Below are 18,643 nucleotides of genomic sequence, written 5' to 3' on the forward strand. Positions count from 1 at the left end.
TACAACCTGGAATTATTTTTTAAATTTGGATTTGGGTAAGGGCAAATACTATCAGAGCTGGTAACAGTCTTGCAGCTTGAACATTACCTATCATCTGCATTTCTGGTTACTATTTGAAGAAGATAAACTGGAACTGAACTAATTCAGAGAAGGACTCTTAGAACAATGAGAGGAATACAAAGACAAACAGAAGAAGGTGTTAAGTGCATCAGGTAAAAAACCCACTATATATAAAATACAGGAATTCTAGCAAATGAGCAATTGGGTATAAACTGTTCATTAATAGATTAACACTAAAAGTTACATTTCCAACTATTAGAGCAGTAAGTTTCAGGAACTGCGTTCCTGTGGGGACTTGATATAATTCCGGAAGAGTAACATGACATGGGCATGATGATTTGAAAGCACCTTTTCAGTCCTTTGTGTTTTCTGTATCAGTAAATCAGAATCTTATAGGCCAGGGAGATAGAATTCTATAAACTAGGACATAAATCAGTGGACCAACTGTATAGCAAAAATTGTTAAAGTTACCCGCTGAAGGAGTTGCTCTTACTACTTCCACACCAACAGGAAGATCCAGGGGTTGGCTATACACAAGTCTGGAGCTCAGAATGAGTTTACTAGCAGTCTGGAGGTTAGCAATTGATGAAGATCGTGGTATGGGACTTATGCCAGGTGATACATCTGGAGAAGAATCCACAGTCTTTTGCTCAGGTACACTAAGCTTGTTATCTGCTGAAGACGCTTCAGTTGGTTTTGCTATATAAAAAAAATGCCAGCAGTGTTAAATTGTTTGTAAGGATAAAGCATGAATATCTGATAATCAAATTTATTTGTTTTTACAAGAGCTCAAGTTGCACACAAAATAATTATATGATGTGTGCATGCTGTGTCAGTTTTATTGCATGCTGTGACTTTAAGATTTAAGACATCCATAACATTCTGTAATACCGATAGTCTGAAATAAAGAAGCCACTGCTTAAGCACATTACTCATCCCATTACATTTTTATATTGTTAGTAGTATAGAATGCAATCAGTATTTGTAAGGAACTTTACTGCTTCTATTACATTAATATATTATTCAGAAGATTCTTGATTTTCAGGCTTCTGCTGGGCAAAGGTGATACAATTTGTTTCATAATAAACCAGTTAAGTTTGTTTTATCTTAAGTAATATGACATAAATGTCTAAGAAAATTACAATTACTCACTCACCTAAACAGGCTTGCACAGATTTGAGATGAAGATGCCACATTTGAAGAACAGAACAGCCACTACTATCTTTTTCAATTACTACCAGGTAGAACTTCTCTGAGAAAGGTGGTGGACGATACCCTGTAATTTACATATCATATATATACTATATAATATATATTGATCTAGGGTAGTGAAATTTATATTTAACCTAAATAATTTTTCCATAGCAAAAGATTCTCTAAAAACTACTGGCAATAAAAATCTCATCTTTGAAATAAATGGTTAGATAATAAATCAAAATATTGAAACAGTGTCATTAGTACCATGCTTTAATTGACATTTTGATTGCTTATGACAGCAGAAAAATTACAAAACAGATACTGACTTACAATCTGAGTATTAATGGCAAATCTAATTTATTAGATATTTGCCTTACCATTCAGTTTGAACTATTTTGCCAGATTATAAAGACTCTTCTACCTGTCTTCCTTTTTCTTTTGAAGTTTTAAGTCTACTACCAGACTTTCCAGTGAAATTCTGGTTGTCTTTCCATTGCCTTAACTTGAAAGCCAGATATATTGACATCATTACCTTCAAACACCTATTGAAGCAGAAAATGTGCTTCTGTTCTGTTCACATTTTATATACAACATAAACACTTTGAAAAATGTACTTTGTCATATAAGCTGTTTCACTCTGAGCAATTAAAAAGTTTTTATTTAACACCATTTAGCAACAATTCATATGAGCAATACATAACAGCCATTTCACTAAATTTTACATATTATAATTTAAAAGTAAATTATCACATGCCAGCCAGATTTTAGTATTCTTGAGTAATGTGTTTTTGGTACCAATTTAATTAATTTTAGTTATTTTATGCTATACCTTGTGATGGCTGGAAAAATATCTCAGTTTCCTTCCCTTCTGCATCCTCCTTATGTGGCTTGTATCCCAAAATGAAGTCTTCTTGGAAGACATGAAGCAATTGTGTGTTTGAGCCACACTGAAACATTGAGCAATTGTTATGCTTCCAGAACAGTACAATAAAATTTAGTATTAATGCAATTAATTATTTCCTCTGTGCAATCTAGCTAACAGTGAGGAAGACTTTCTTTTATAAAGTTTAAAATTATTATCAGAAAACCCAAATATTTTCCTTTCATATTACAAACAGCATGTTCTAGAACTCATCATTTGTATATTGAAATGATTTCACCAAGGTCTGTCAGGATAGACCAGTTCTGTAATAACACTTCTGCTGCAGTTATTGACAGATGAATTATTATCTGATTCATTTTTATTTATTTGGTGTTGAATAAATAACAGTTGCAAAAAGTCTCAGATTTTTATCCCACTTCAGTGGGAGGAGATGTCTGCAGTGAATTGCTTGGGAAATCTGGAAAAGGGAACAAATTGTAGATTTTCCTTCTTTTAGATAACTTAACATCTATCTTTTCTGACAGCAACATATTTCTTTACAGTAACTCTACCTTGCTACAGAGAAGGCTGCTCATGGTGAAATCCTTCCCTGCTGGTAAGGAAAAATGCATCCTCAAAATAGAGTGATGGCAAAGTTATGCTGCAAAACACCTTTTTTTTTTTTTTCCCAGACAAGACAGTATTTCTTGCACTGATTTATAACAATTATAGGAAAATGTTCTGTAAATCTGAACTTAAATTCGAAGATTGTATGTTATTGATATGTAAAAGACACAGAAATTTATTGACAACAGAGAAATACTTATTTATAAATGTCAAAACTCCACAGTTTTCTAATTAAAATAGGTAAAACTCACTGTTTTTACAGGCTGCTAACAGAAAACATCACTGAAGCATATATCATCAAAATAACTGAGTAAGAAGAAGGTTCAATTATCCTACCTGATAATTGATTGAGAAGTAGAGCTGTGTTAATTCATAAATTCATCTTACAACACAAACACAAAAAGCTTGAAGTCATACCTGGCTATCAGTCTTACATTTTGGATAGTTAGATCTAGTTTTTAGGTTTGGGCTTTTAAAACTTATTTAAAATTTATTTTTGTTTGTTTGGATTTAAGGGGATTTTAATTATTTCCTTTAAATTATGATACCATGGAAAACATTCTTTAGTAAAGTTTTGTTTTCTTCAATAATTATGCTTAGAAAATATATCTTTACTCTAAAAATGAACTTTGAGCTCTTAGCAGGTAAAAAAATGTTGGCTTAGTAAAATGCTCAAGGCATCTCAATATTCACAAAAATTCAACGCAATCATTGTCACCATAGAGAAATGTAATCTCTTGTATGTCTTTTCAACAGATTAGGCTAATCAGCAAAAAAATTAACAAATAAAGTTATTAAACACCCTTATGTGACACCCTTAAAGAGTCAACCATTTATTTACTTTGTTAGTTATTGCATCGAGCTCAATGATACATCCCGGTCGAGCAGTAGATTGTTGGCTCACAATATTAAACACCTCCCCAATAAGTTTCTGAAACAGAGAAATATGAGTAGAATTAGTATATTTTTCCTTCGGACAGAAGAAAATTGCAGTTGCTTATGATAAACTGATGCTTCCATTTCTTCTTGTTGGCACAAACTGTAACAGTTCTTGCAGCTGTCACTTTGACACTCATGAATAATGTATTTATCAAAGCATGTGCACTGTTGTGAGTCAGTAGCTAGCTCTCTTCATGGGGATGAAACACCAGTTTTTATGGAAGCTAAATATTGCTAATTTAAAGATTTATCCTTGCATAACACACATAATGTGTCTGTGCAAAGAGAAACAATATACCATTTCACTTCTTTTTCAAGCTTCAGGTTTTGTCACAACATGTAGAAAACACCTTCAGTACTGCTTATAAGCTCCTAGAACAGATTCTTCAGACTGTCAGATCTGAATACTGACAGGCGCTGTCTTGCAGGATGGTTTATAAAATAACAGAATTATGTAGCTGACTCCCTTATATCCCACCATCTCTGCCCTTCCTCATATATAGATGTAACTTAGGTGGATACACCTCAGCCTTGCTTTTCTGTTTTCATCTTCCCTCTTGCTCTTGACTCCCCTTTTCTGAGAGGACAAACTAAGAAATGCTATTTTTTCTTTTCCTACCTGCCACAGGTTGTGGAAACTTATATGGGAAATTTTGGTTCAGTGCAGACACTTTTAGTAATAATAGCTGCATATTTTTCTGCTACTGCTTAAGGACAGCTGCAAAACATGCAACTATGCAAGGCATAAGATCTACACATGGAATAGCACAAAAATCACACAGAACTAAAGGAAGACAAACCACTGGAAGGGAGAAAAAGTGAGTTATGTTACTTGTATCTTAACAGTTTCAAACCAAACCATTGCTGCATAAAACTTACAGATGATTCAGGGTCAGATAATTCATCCAGAAGTTTTCGTGCATCTACAACAGCTTGATAGAGCCTCAGATTTTTGCCATCTGATGCAACAAAGCAAGCACTAGCAGAGTTGCAATAGGTACCTAATAGAAGACACAAAAAAAGTCATAAAGAATGGCAGTCAATGCCATCAGGCAGTCTATTACAATCCTCAGTATGTGAACATGCTTCAAACATAATTTTCATAAAGCATTAAAGCAAAAAACCTAAGCAAATGTGTGCATTAATACAACATTATTTGAACTTTGAAATAATCCTCTTTCTGTTCATGAATGTACCCAGAACTCCTTAAAAAAGGTTCAATAATCTAAGCTGAACTCATGTATGTTTACAAACACTACTCACATAAGCCCCAGTCTGTAGTACACCTAAGGGAATGTTGCCATGCTTTACTCTGGTGATGTTTGATTCACTGTCACCTCCATGGCATTGCTTGAAGAGCCAACTCCAGATTGCCAAGGTTGTCACAAACAATTCAGGGTACGAGTCTAAGGAGAAGCTATTCAGCCATAGCTTTCTTCCTTGTTTATTGACTCTAGGCTCTTTGCATAAAATTAACCTCTGTGAATATTCCCTTCTGCCCTGCAGTTGAAAGTGCAGATATAAAAGTGGAAGGAGAAATAGATCTGTCCACAGTTCTGAATAAAATATGAAAAATTCTAAGAGTGTCTTTTTTTGTTTCTCAACAGTATATATATTAGGCTTGACACTCTGATATACATTTTCCTCCAAACTACAAGAATGCAGCTCATTATTTGTATTTAGAACACTTTGTGGGATACAGACAGCCCAGAATGTTACTATGTAAGCAGAGAAATTGAATTTGTTTTATTTTAAATCAAATATATTGTGTATTTATAACTTTACATTAATATAAAATTTAATGTTACACCCACAGTACAAATGGCTTTTAGTACTGTATACAAAGATGACAACTACTACAACAGCATCTTTGTGATAATTAGAAAATAAGTATCTGTGTGGCTGGATAGGGTAACATTTGTAGAAGTAATTTTCTTAATTGCAATGGAAAGCCCTAAAATTAAAAACAAAAACTGAAGACTTGGCCAAGGGCATCAGATGTTGTAGAGTCTGACCTCTGAAAAATTGTTCTTTACAGTTCTGCAAAGTTAATGTAGTCTATTTATTTATAAATATCTTGGGTTCTAACTGGGCTTTTGTAAGCTTCTGGTGGTCTGACAAATTTCAGTAGTGTTTCAGAACCTCCTAAGCAGTTTATAGCAGTTAAAGGAATTTGATAATGCTGATTTTGGCTGGAAATCTTGCCCTATAGTTTTGATGTTCAGGTGGTCCAAATACTAGCTCTGTTCAAGCCACTGCCCCTGCAGCTGCACGTGGCCAGCACCCTAAACCATCAGCACACCTGCATTTGCAAACCACATCAATGCAGAGAGCACTCAAGGAAGCTGCCTGAAGTGCTGGGAAAGGCAGCATCTTGTTCTCTGTGGGAGCAAGGAGTGCTTACTCACACAAAGGAACTCCTGAGTGGCAGCTGATTCACAGGGACTGCAGACACACTCAGACCACTGCAAGTGATTTGCAGTAGCTTAACCACAAAGTAAAAATGCTTAATTTGCATAGTAAAAGGAAATTTTTGAAAAGTGAATATAAATACACTCCAAATAAAACAGTAATTTATTTTAACAAATTAATTCTACAACTCACAGTGTTAACTCTATAGGGAAACATGCCAGGTATACTCACCAAGGCAATAGCTGGGAATTAGTGTTGGAAGCCAGGCTACATTAGAGAAAGCAGAGGTGTGAAGAGAGTTAATTCGAGCCAGCTCAGACACTCCTCCAGTGTAGGATAAAGGTCCTATGGGGTCTACTCGCCACAGAATCAGCTCACTATAGATTGCATTTGGGTCATGGAATGTACGGGTTGCTGCATTTTTAAGTTGCTGCTTAGAAGAACCTCTCTTATGTTTAATAGGATCCATCATCCTGTTTATCCTGTCAGAGTCCCAGGAAGTGTCTGACTCAGGAGTCAACAGAGCATTGTGGTGAGAAGACGTCAGCAGCAGTGGTAAAACAGAATGGCAGGCCAGATCATTGAGGTGAAAGCGGTGCCCACAGTACCTGAACTTATGGGATACAGTTAGCACAGTAGTGAAGGCTGATTTATCAGCAAAAGTAACAGCCCACTGGTTTAGAGAGCCATCTATATGTTTGGAAATCATCATTACCACAGGAGAAATTATATTCACATTTGCACTGTCCTGGGCAAAGCTTGGTCCTTTACTGGCTAGAGTATTATCTGGAAAGTCCATTGTTTTCTGCTTTGCAGCACTGCTGCTGTCTTTTACAAAGACAGGGCAGGCATACATCATAATATTTTTACTAAGGGAGCTAGCATCTCCAGATGGAAATGCAACAGGAATCCTGGAAGAAAATGAAACCTAAAAAAAAAATAAGAAAACAAAAATTAGAATATAGAACTCAGCTTCAGCCTGAATAAATGCTAACTGTTTTACAGTAAGTACTTGAAATTCCTACCGATGTTCAGGTCTAAAGCAAAGGATAATGTTTGTTAACATCAAAAATAATAAAACCCTTTCACACATGCCATACCTGAACTTGTCGAAAGATGCCTGGAGTGTGTTCATCTAAATACTTCACATGCCACACTAGAAAGGTGCCATCAACAGGATGGATAGTAAAAAGCATATCTGGATTCCTGTTCCATTCCGTTAGGAGCAAGTCGATTTTCCGGTCCAACAAAACTGTCGGCAGAGGCAGGCGTGGGCCCGCTAGCAGAGATGTTTTGGGGCTTCCCTCTCTTTCTCCATCTTCATGTTCTGAAGAGCCTGTACCAGTCCCTGTCTCTGATTCTCTGTCTATAGACAAATCTGTAACAGAAATGTGCCATTTTATGCAAAGATTGCCCTATCAGTTTCCATTCAAAACACAGTATTTTTTAATCTGCTCATAGTACTAGCTGATCAGAACTAACCAGATTACTAACCATGATCTAACTTCATATGTAAGCCTTTTTCTTTTTCTTCCGTTTCTTCTTCCTCTTCAGCTTCAATATCAAAATCTTGTTCTAGTTGTTGTTCTGAAATTTTTCTTAGATGCTGCATGAATACTTCAATAGAGGACGTAAAATGAAATTCTTTATTATTCAGCCAGTGGACAACGAAGCCTCCACTTCCTTCATCTATATTAAAAGCAGTTCCAGCCAACACTGAAGGAATATCTGTGGATATTTTGAAACAAAATAAAACCCTATGTATTAAACTATATAAAAGTATATAAAGTTATATAATAACATATTTTTATTCATATAGGTATCCACACACATTTCACTTATTTTAGGTATAACATAATTTGTGCCTGCAATATTAAAAAGCTAAAGATCAAGATTTTACATCCAATTATAATGAAAACAGATATTTTAAGGTCAAAAAATTACATGAAAATTTATTCTTATGTGAATGGTAAATGGTATTTAGTGGTTCTAACTGCTCAGTTTCATATGTTGCAGTGTTGACTTTCATGTATGGATTTTAGGTAAAGCATGTCACTGCTCTTTCTGCATTATTCCATAAAAAGCACCTGGTTTCCCACCAAAAGACTCTTGATACACCTCTTTTTCAATCACTACATTCTGTAGGATGCAATTACTCTATTCGTCATATACCATAGCTCCCAAACCCAAGAATCAAACATCAACTAGATTGGAAATTTATGCTTTTTTTGCCTTCTGATCTGCAAAGATGAATTTAATTTGCTCATAAAGGTGCTGAAGGTATTCAGAATAAATTCAGCTTAATTGGCCTTAAAAACCTCTATGCCAAATAACAGACTTCCTACAAGTTCCCTTTATCTAACTCAGCTTCCTTTATTTTTTTCATGTCGTGCAAATACATTATTGCAGTCTAATAAGTGGTTGTGTTTCACCTGTATTAGGGTTGATGCTTGCTGCTATGTGGAAGTGACCAAGTGCATTTGCTTGATGGGAAATGTGACGCTGAACTTCATGAGTGCCCTGCTGATCTGGCTGTACATCCGTGTGGGTAACAAGAACTGAAGATCTCCTTTGTCCTTTTCTCATATTTTTCAAATGATGAATTGTCTGTTGTAGTTATAAAAAATAGACTAATAAATATCAAAAACACTGTAAGATAAAAAGTTACACTTATATAAAGCCTATAGCTTCTACCAAAGAAATGAAGACTAATTTCAAAAGGATTATTTTAAACATATTTCAACACAGATTAGTAACACTTATGTACATCTGATCTACCTAAAAGTAAAGCTCTTCTAACAGGCTTCTAAAAGCTCTTTTAATATCTACTCAACAACACCACAAAAATACACAGGATTTTGCACAACATTCATGAACAAGATTAAAATTATCTAAATACAGCAACTTTTGTGATATAATTTTATAATTAATTATTTTTGTATGACTAAAAATTTCTCAGAGCATGTAAACAGCACAACTGATTGAACAGCCCAAAGTATAATTATGGTCATGATATTTAAGAAGTAAAAACTTGGTCTTATTGTAATAGTCTACAAATGAGTGGTGGGGGTGGGTTTTTTTGTTTTCTTATCTTTCCCTGTTTTTATATTGATAGTGTAGCAATTGAGGATATTAGACCACAATTTTGTCATCTAGAAGGATTGTCTTTATTAAACACACTTGAGTATTTATACGTTTCTTCTGTGTACAAGAAGGATCAACTACACAGATTAGGAGACTGACCAATCACACAACTAAATGGCAGAACAGATGTTTCTCTTTTATCTCGGACACTCTCACACATCCCACGCAGCTTAATTGAAACATTCTCACACAGGTATTTATGGCTGTAGATGATCTTTGGTATGCACTTTCTCATGGGAAAAAGGTGCTTGTTAAGCAATAGGAGCAGCCACTTCTACAGACAGGTTTTCTCTTACTGTAAACTTTATAATAGACTCGCTAAGAATGTAAGACTGTCACCTGAAACAAAATTATCTAATGAAGTAACTAGAATTTAAAAGAGTTTATTTACTCTTTTCATTGTCTTTATAATTGCAGACTTTCAGACCCAATCAGAATGAAACCATCATTACCATTCCACACTGAATATTGTCCTTTCCATCGCTGTTAGTTAACTACAGAAAAAGCAAACTGAGTTTTAAAAACATGGTGCTTGAATGCAGAGTTGGAGTCTCTGACTTTTTCAGTGTTTAGTAACTGACTTCAAAACCTGATATGGAATAATTCAGGTTATTTTGTTATGCATATAGAGATTACATAATATACATTCTTAGAGCTTTATATCCTTAAATATTTAAAGTTTTAAGAATCGTGAAATAAAGATTTCACAGATGAAGTATTTACATGTACCTCTAGTGCATGCTGTATAGTGTCCTTTTGCTTTCCAGACTGAGAGATGGTGCTGCTGATGCTGGAAGTGGTGGTTTCACAGATCTGCTCCCCCAGGAGAGTATCTTCGGGTAGCAGCGTCTCTGCCCACAGCCGGCAGACGCCATCGAGGCATGATGTGAGTAACACATTACAGACCAACCCCCTGATGGCAAAGACAGCAAAATTACTGCTTGGGTAACTCAGCTACAGAGACACAGCAGAAATTAGGGGAGTGTACAAGAATTTAGTAGTTACTGTTTTATCCAAATTTCTGCTTCTCCCATAACTGAAGGTTAACATGACTATTGTTATTAAACCTGGTGATACAGAAGTTTTTGGGAAGGAGTTGGTATGCTTTTTTTCTTGAAAGTATAAGAAGAGAAGTCTCATGTCTTGATGGCAAAACATTAAGCAGAATGTTAAAAAAACATCTGATCAAAGGCTTGCTTGCTTTTTGAAAAAAGGCAGCTTTCAAACCTGGGCATGTACTTGCTGATGTTCCTCCAGGAAAATCCTGTCACTGCTCGGGGATGCGCCAAATAAACAAAGGAAAACTGCACATCCTCTGAGCATTTTTTCTTTTCTTCATTCTCTTGGGGCAGGAGAGATGACTTCCAACCAGTCATAGGATACCAAACCTTCAAGAGGCAGTCATCCTAGGTAAAGCAATAAAAAGCCAAAGGTAGCTATAATTAAAAATGTAACAAAAAGAATATCACAAGCAATAAGAAACGGCTGTTCTGGTACTATTCATGAAAACTTGGCTAAGAACTAAAATTATCTCACTGTTCAACTAACAGTAGGTGCAAGCAAAAAGTGCTTACCTATTGAGACTTGTAAACCAAAAGGAATAATTCAAATGAGAGGTCACATTAAAGAGAATTATTAATGGAAAACTTAGCTTGAATAGTGATTTGACAAAAAATATTGCAAACAGAAATAGAATTGATAACTGAACGCAGAATTCACTAAATAAAAACCTTCTTGAATTTATCCAGACGTTCATATTATACCAATTTAAATGTGTATGTGCTCTATCCTAACAATCTCATTACTTTCAACAGAAGTAGAAAAAATGGTTTATGTATATCTAAAAATTCATCTAGGTATACTACATATTAAAAAAAAATCATATATATATATATATATGTATATTACACATACAAACATACAAGCCTGTATCACTGTCATTCATTCATGTATTCAGTAAGAGTACATAAATAAATCCAATTTATTGTTGCTAAAATCCATGGAGTTACACAAAAATACAGCATTACATGAGATCATAATTTACCTTTGCTAAGACTAGCATAGAATGTATGGTCCACGACTATTCATATTACTTACTTTTGTCAAACAAATAAAGAATACTGCAAAAACTCAATTACTCTTTTTTGTCCTTACCTTCCCAGCTGTTGCGAAATATTCACCATCAGGAGACCATGACATCAAATGTACTGATGTTGCAGTCCTACAGAACACAAGAGTGAGTTAAGTAAGGTCTATTTATTCTAAAATATTACTCCATAGGTATTCAGTCGATTCAGTGTTACTGTTCATTATTTAAATTTAATATTAAATTACGTAAAAATTAGATTAAGTATTTTATAGTTGTTTCTTTGAGCGTACTTTTTGAATAGCAGGAGCATAAAAGTATTTTCATACTTTATTGAAAAGACAGATCAAAAAACTGGTTTAAGTACAGCAAGCCTATGTTAGATCCAAGAGGAGTGAGGATTTTTTATTTGTAATACCTTATATTGTTTGAATTTTAGAGTATTTAAAAGCACATTTTAAAATATAGGTGAGGTAGCACTGCAATTTGTCTTAAAACAAAAATTATCTCACTTGCACTGCCAGACACATTTCCAGTCATTTAGAATGGGGAGAACTTTATCATCCTTGATCTGATTGCTGGCATCATCATCTTCATCTTCCTCTAGAATGTCATCAGACGGAGGGGCCCACAATTGCAAAAAGTCCGTTGCTGTCAATAACCTGTTACCTGAAAGGGAATGACACCAAAGCTATGGAACCAGGATGATGAAGGTATGTGCAAAGATTAAGCCTCTCATCATAATTTGTTGTGAATTATCCAGAGCAGGTTGAAAGCTAAACTTTAGTCCATTTTAAATATTATAGGGTATTCCATCATCTCAACCAGCTGGTTTTATTAAAACATTTTGAATTTATAGTATCTTATAAGAAAGATTACCAAGGTTATTTATTTAGCTTCTCTTTCTGCATTGTTAAAGGGAGAACTTGGAATCATAGAATAGTATTTACTAATAAATGTTGCAGATGTTTAATAGCTATTCACATCTCAAATAAATACACAGACATCTTATAAAGATTCATGTCTAGGTACACTGTTGACTTTATTTGTGCTAAAATTTTATTTAAATGGTTATAAGTGACAATTTAAGTCAACTTAACACTGTGATTCCCAAACTAAGATCTTACATACGAGATGCAAACACTTGGCACAGCATCTTAACAAATGTTAACTGTAGCCTCACATTTTATGCAACACTGCCTGAGAAGAGGTAATTTAAAATCTGCATATTCAAGCTCTCGCTTTATTACATTAAAAACATTTTGTGTTCAATTCATTCTAGCTACAAATGTTGACCAAATACTTCACAAATGATGCATTACCTTGAGGATCCCAGGCCAGGTTGTAAGTCATAGAACTGAGGAAGAATTGCCCAGTTTTTAGCCACTGACACTTTAGCTGCTGTAGCATAAAAACAGTCAAGGATTAATTCTCATATCAACAGCAAAAAATAAAAATATTGGTATTTCTTTCTATATGAAATTGCTATTGAGCCTGTTGCAAAAGTATTCAGTGGCAGATTGCTAAATCTAGTTTTAATATTTAAATTGTTTTGTAAAATGTAAGTGCATCCCAGGGTGCCCTGCAAACCAGACCTGGATGTGTTCCACATACAAATATTTCTGCAGATTACTATGAACTACTGTGACCATACAGGAACATAAGGGATAGCAGTATAGCTGCCAAAAAGATTGTGAAATCTGCTTGAGAACATCCCCAGTACTCAAGTACTCGGCCATGGCTGTGCTGTTAAAACATTCTGGGTGCATAAAGAAGTCTGTGTTATATTTCTGTACTGCATCTCTGACACTCTTCAAGTAAGAAATACCAGCTTGCCATTCTAGCATGAGCCTCAAGAACAAAATGCTGGGAACTTAGGAGAAGTGCAGTCCACAGTTCATTCAGTGGAAGAGTCTACCCATCCAGTTGTATTATGAATGGTGGAAACTGTTTATCCATTATTCTGTTGTGTGCCGACATAATATAATAAAAATAACTTGCAGATAGACTTTTGCCTCTTCTAAGAGCCTAAACAGAATCAAAATTATGAAATACACACTTACACTGTTTCTTTTATGAGAATTTATACCAAGTGGTTCAAAAATGCAAACAGCGTTTCCATACGATGCTGCAATCTGGGGAAAGGAAAGAGAAAAAAAAAAAAAAGTTGAAGACTCAAAATGTAAAGTTAGGAGGCAAGTGGAGTAAGTGCTCCTTAGTATTCCAAAATAGCTAAAGAATTTCCAGCACCTCTTCTATGTGCCAGGGTTATTGAAAAGTGAAATTAATACAAATGTAATTAACTGTGTTACGGGTATATTTTCTTAAGGCAATTGAGGAAAACACACTCTTGAAGAAGCCCACCTTTCACATTTTAACTCTAAACAGGGCAGACGTCTCACTGAGTGGCAACTACCAGGGCAACTACTCTTAATGCATAAGAGAAAGTTGATGCCTTCACTGCTTCTGCTCATGTTCTGTGTACTTCACAGCTAACTAATGCATTAATTATTAGTGTCTGTGTCCATAGATTCCACTCTGTATCACTAAATCACTAAATAATAGTTACAAGAAGCGGAAAGAAATGCAATTCTATTTTTAACATTCAAATACATTTTGAGAGGAGATAAATGGTAAATAGAAAAATTTAAGTACATATGTCATTGAACCCCTCAGTTTCTTTCACCCACTTACTCACTGAAATCTCTAAACACAAAATAGTATTTCTTAGGTATTTATCTGGGCCTGTTCCTAATACTCATATTAGGAGTATTTTAACTTTTAAATATCTTTAAAATTCCTCTTTCTTTAAAAGATTTTTTAAAGAAAAACTGTTTAAGTTCCTTCCCATCCAGGATCTGATTTCCTCAAAACAGAAGTGATGCAGAAGTTTCATGACATTTATTATGAAATCTTATTTCTTCCTTAGGGGGAGGGGGAGAGAAGGTTTCAACAACAGTCAGTCCCCAAGTAAAGAACAGACCATGAGTTCAGAGTCCTGAATGCAGAACCATCCAGGGGTTTGTGGTGGTCTTGTAGTGACCATCTCTGAAGCTGGACTCTCTCTCCCACTCTTACTGGAACTGCACTGCTGAAGTTCAATGGCTCTGCCAACTAAATCTGCCCAAATCCTAACTAGAGCTTCCTCAGTACTGGTACCAATTTTTACCCAGCTAATTCTAGTCAGAAGTGACAACTGACAAACAAAATTTGTTCAGTGTTCCTAGAAATTTTTTCCCTCCTCTTTCTAACCTGTCTCTCTAGCATTGTTTAGGGATTTAAAATGAAACCACAAAGCAAGTCAAGGGGCCATGCAGCTATGACAGCTGATAGTGTAGCACTTCTAAACACATTAAATGTGCTGAAGCCTTTCTAACATGTAAGTATTTCAAATTCATTACTTTGCAAGACACACAAGCATGTACACATATGTGCATATATATGTATAGTTAAACGATTTATCCATTTCTTCTTTAGTTAGATGAAAGAACACAAAATAGAGCCAGTAACATAATTTCAGTACCATTCCAGTTCTGATATTGTACTATATCTAATGCATCTGTCCACATTTTGTGACAACTCTTACTGCAAGTAAGAGAAAGAGAATAAAACCTTTGTTCCAACATGTCTCCTGCTTCCTCTACCCTCTTCACCCCCCCAAATTACTGATAAATTGAAAGAATAAGACTAACACAAGAGGCGTTACTCAGAAAGTCCCAGACCAGTAAACCATAATCTTTATTGTGAAATTAACTCTTACATTCCCTTCATGTATTATGTTTCCATTTAATTATTCAATTTTAAATTCTCAAAATTTTAAAAATTCAATACAGATTTATTGAAATCCTTACCCTGCCTTGTCGCTGGGAGCACTCCACACAACTGACCTGGATGTTTCCATGTTTAGCACCGGGAATAATCTGCACACATTCAAAGTCATTTGCCAGAATAACAATGTCACAACCAGAGCCATATGCCTGAAATAAGTTTTAAAAGAAATAAAATTACATGTTTATTTTAAAAGCTAAATGAACACTTGTTACAGGAGTGATGTTTTTGGAAGATGTAAATATCCCAGTTAAACAGCAAGTTACAATGTAGTGGATTTGTTCCTCACTAATTCAATGAGCAACAAGGAGAAACAAAGTAGCAAGGAAGACCATACCTCTACCAGGATTTAAATCACAGCAAACAGAAACAGTAAATAAACCAACCAAACTCCTAAACTTACATAGAGAACTTGAGCTCTCTGTTTACTTTTTCTTTTTTTGTTTTAGTTTTTAGTTGATTTTTTTCTCCCTTCCAATTCTTGTTGCCTCTTCAAGCAAGGCAGTCAAGCCAGGAGCATTTTTTAATGAATTTGCATGTATCTGTCTTCAATAGGCATCTTGTACCCCCATCTGTCTTCTTTGTTATTTTTGTTTAAATCAAGATTGTTAAGGGATTCTTTTATATAAGAATGTAATTTCTGGGCTTTTCTGTTTTACGAAGTGTACATTACTATAAGACTGTAAAACAACAAAGATTTCTTTTGGATATACTGTTGTGCAATATACTCTATATTCTAAATAATTTGTTTACGTAGTAGCTGTAAAACAGTGATAGCCTGCAGCACTTTTTATTGGCAGGATAAATATATACCTGTCTGCCAACCTTTCACCTGTTCTAAAAAGTTTAATCACTCCAGATTATCTGTCCTATTGAGCTCCCACCTTCAGACACAGAAATCTCTCCCTAGGATCAATCTCCACTAAGCCTTTTACAGTTAGAGCTGGAAGTCTCTTTCCTTAAAGTAAGTTTTCCACTGATTCCAATACAGTAGGCAGAAATTTTACAACAGGTGAATTAAGCACAGAGTGCAAGTCCTCCACAGTTAATTTCAGATGGTACAAAATTGCTTATCACTTTAACCTGTTCACAGGATTTTTCACAATAATTTCCAAAATAGTCAGCCCTTGCCCTCTCCTTTGAGATCAATCAGTGTAAAGGCTACTTTTTTGTAAATGTCTAATAGTTGTATTTGTATTGATTTGCCACTAGTGCCCCTGGGTGGCTGCACTAAAATAAGGGTGCAAGACAACAACTGGAATTAGAATGGACAGTTTAGGTCTCATGACTTTCTATGCCTACTTCTAATCCTCCTGGGAAGGAGCAACAAGTGAGAAAGGATGAAAAAAAGAGCTTAATTTAGTGAAAGGACGTCACTGCATGAAACAGAAGGAAACAGCAAGCAGCAAAGCAGAAACTCAGTCCCCAGAAATTAACACACCTTACAACTGGACACACAAAAATGAAAATTGCAGATAAAACAGATTGTCTAAAAGATCTGCAAGGTCATCTCACAGAAACAGAGTGACACAGTGTTGTGTGAGACATCATAACCCACACTGCTGTTCTGGGGAGCTCTGAGGAACTGATACTGGAGTGATTCACAATGTAAGCAGGATTGCTAAAAGGTTGTTGGAGGGAGATTCTCTGTGTAACAGAATATCCAGCTCCTTGATGACTAGGCTATGTGATTATTCGACTCAGTCTGGAAGGGAGGAAGTTATTATTAAAATTGAATAGGATTATTTCCAGAATGTAAGAGAATGAAAGATGAGATTCTGAAATAAATTCTGGCATTGAACAGAAAGTCCTTTTGTTTTGTTGCTTTCCTATTTTTATAGAGGGTTTCTTTATAAAACAAGCGTCACCATAAGTGTTGAATACTGGATGAAACAGTATAGGCTCCTTAGTAAGAAGGAAGAAGATTAAGACCAGGATGTGAATGCCCAGAAGCAGACAGGAAAATAAAAGCACATCCTCTTGTTCCAATAATTTATTTTGAATTCAAATATTCACAAGAAATTGATTCTCCTACTTAAACTTCAAAGGGTGAGCATTAAAACAGAAAAGAATTTACTCATCTTCTTTTCAATAGTCTTCTTCATAGCTACCAGTACAAACCTACTAAAAGATGTGACTTAAATTATCTAAATAAAAAGAGGTGCTGATCCACTTAAAACGAGGACTTAAACTTTTCAAATCCCCTAGTCACTGTTTGTATTCATAACTTGAGTTGCAAATTTCAAATTACATTATAAATTATACATAACTTATCATTAGTTGCAATTTTATTAGCAAGAGACATGCATGTGTATCTCAGAAATTATAAAAGGAAAAGACTTCTCAACTTCGCTTTCCTTATGCTTAGTGCTCTTAAACATGCCCATTGTATGTGTGTGTACAGCTCATAATGCATGAAACAGAAAATATTTCATACTTGGCTGTGTCTGTTTATTCTGTGAAGCAAAAAAATTTAGTGTCTTTCTATTCAAACATTTTAGTTTTTCATCTCTCCTGTTCCCTACCTGCACTTATTTCACCAACAAAGCATTAAATTTTCAGCTAATTAGCTATGTAGCATATTTTTACACAGTTAAATAAAAAGGTGGTTCTTATTCATCAAGATACAGAGATCTCTTTCCTTTCTGAAATCTTATTACTGTCACTTGCAGCCATCCTACTCTTTGCCTGTGTTCACTGCTGCACCAACAAGTGACTCAGCAACCTGAGCATCCTGTGCCAAGAGAGGGGATCCCTTGGTTCAGGGGTAGGCAGAACCCATTCCCAGCAGCAGGATGCCAGCCTTCAGCTCTAGGTTGTTAGAGCAAGTGCTGCTATCTCTTGGTTCTGGGGTCATTTTCTGAGTGTAGATATTTGTTCTAAGAATGTGACTTATTTCTTCAAAGTATATGAAATTTTGAAATTATTTTATAAATTCATTAGAACACACATTTGGAAAAGATCCATATACTTTTATGTACTGAAAGACATTTTCATATTTCATGTTAAGTGCCTAAATACAAGTTTTTCATTTGATTGCTTTTATGATGTCTTCATTACATTAACATGTTTATATTTGAAGAGAACACTTTTCTGCTAAATCCTCTTTTCTTTTGTCTTTAAGCTGGTAATGCAGCAGAAACACCCCATAGTGACAAAGAACAGGGAAGTGTCATAATATTTAACATCAGTAGTTCCTCCTTAAGGATTCAGCTGACAACATCTTCATGAGGTCATTTGTGCCACCACAGGTCTTTCCTGCCAGAGAAACAGAGGCCACAATATTGGTGGTAGCAGACTGACAACCTGCCTAGCCTGAAAAAAGGAATGGAAAATTGGTAAGCCATACAGACAGGAAATATGAAAAATAGAGCACTGAGATACAGTAATGGATGAGAGCAGCACAGAGCTCTTAAATAAACAGAATTATGAGCAGTGACTAAACAAAACAAGTGCAGTAAGAACCACCCACATGGAGTATCTGCCAA

At 35.1% G+C, this 18,643-nt stretch overlaps 1 protein-coding gene across 3 annotated transcripts in view; it reads right to left on the reverse strand.

Moving 5' to 3' along the window:
• Positions 1-18,643, reverse strand: part of DMXL2 (Dmx like 2) — a 47,987-nt gene that overhangs the window by 24,613 nt on the left and 4,731 nt on the right. For all 3 annotated transcript variants that reach the window (XM_021537463.4, XM_021537461.4, XM_021537465.4), the window contains exons 2-17: positions 15,179-15,304; positions 13,391-13,462; positions 12,650-12,728; positions 11,840-11,996; positions 11,396-11,462; positions 10,469-10,647; positions 9,971-10,154; positions 8,530-8,704; positions 7,592-7,825; positions 7,198-7,475; positions 6,329-7,025; positions 4,565-4,686; positions 3,588-3,677; positions 2,087-2,204; positions 1,217-1,336; positions 532-759 (exon numbers count right to left, since the gene is read on the reverse strand). In XM_021537463.4, coding sequence (XP_021393138.3) covers positions 532-759; positions 1,217-1,336; positions 2,087-2,204; positions 3,588-3,677; positions 4,565-4,686; positions 6,329-7,025; positions 7,198-7,475; positions 7,592-7,825; positions 8,530-8,704; positions 9,971-10,154; positions 10,469-10,647; positions 11,396-11,462; positions 11,840-11,996; positions 12,650-12,728; positions 13,391-13,462; positions 15,179-15,304 — 2,926 coding nt within the window. The remainder of the gene's footprint in view (positions 1-531; positions 760-1,216; positions 1,337-2,086; positions 2,205-3,587; positions 3,678-4,564; positions 4,687-6,328; positions 7,026-7,197; positions 7,476-7,591; positions 7,826-8,529; positions 8,705-9,970; positions 10,155-10,468; positions 10,648-11,395; positions 11,463-11,839; positions 11,997-12,649; positions 12,729-13,390; positions 13,463-15,178; positions 15,305-18,643) is intronic.

The sequence above is a fragment of the Lonchura striata genome, chromosome 10, assembly GCF_050655825.1.
Source record: "Lonchura striata isolate lonStrDom1 chromosome 10, ASM5065582v1, whole genome shotgun sequence".
Taxonomy (NCBI): domain Eukaryota; kingdom Metazoa; phylum Chordata; class Aves; order Passeriformes; family Estrildidae; genus Lonchura; species Lonchura striata.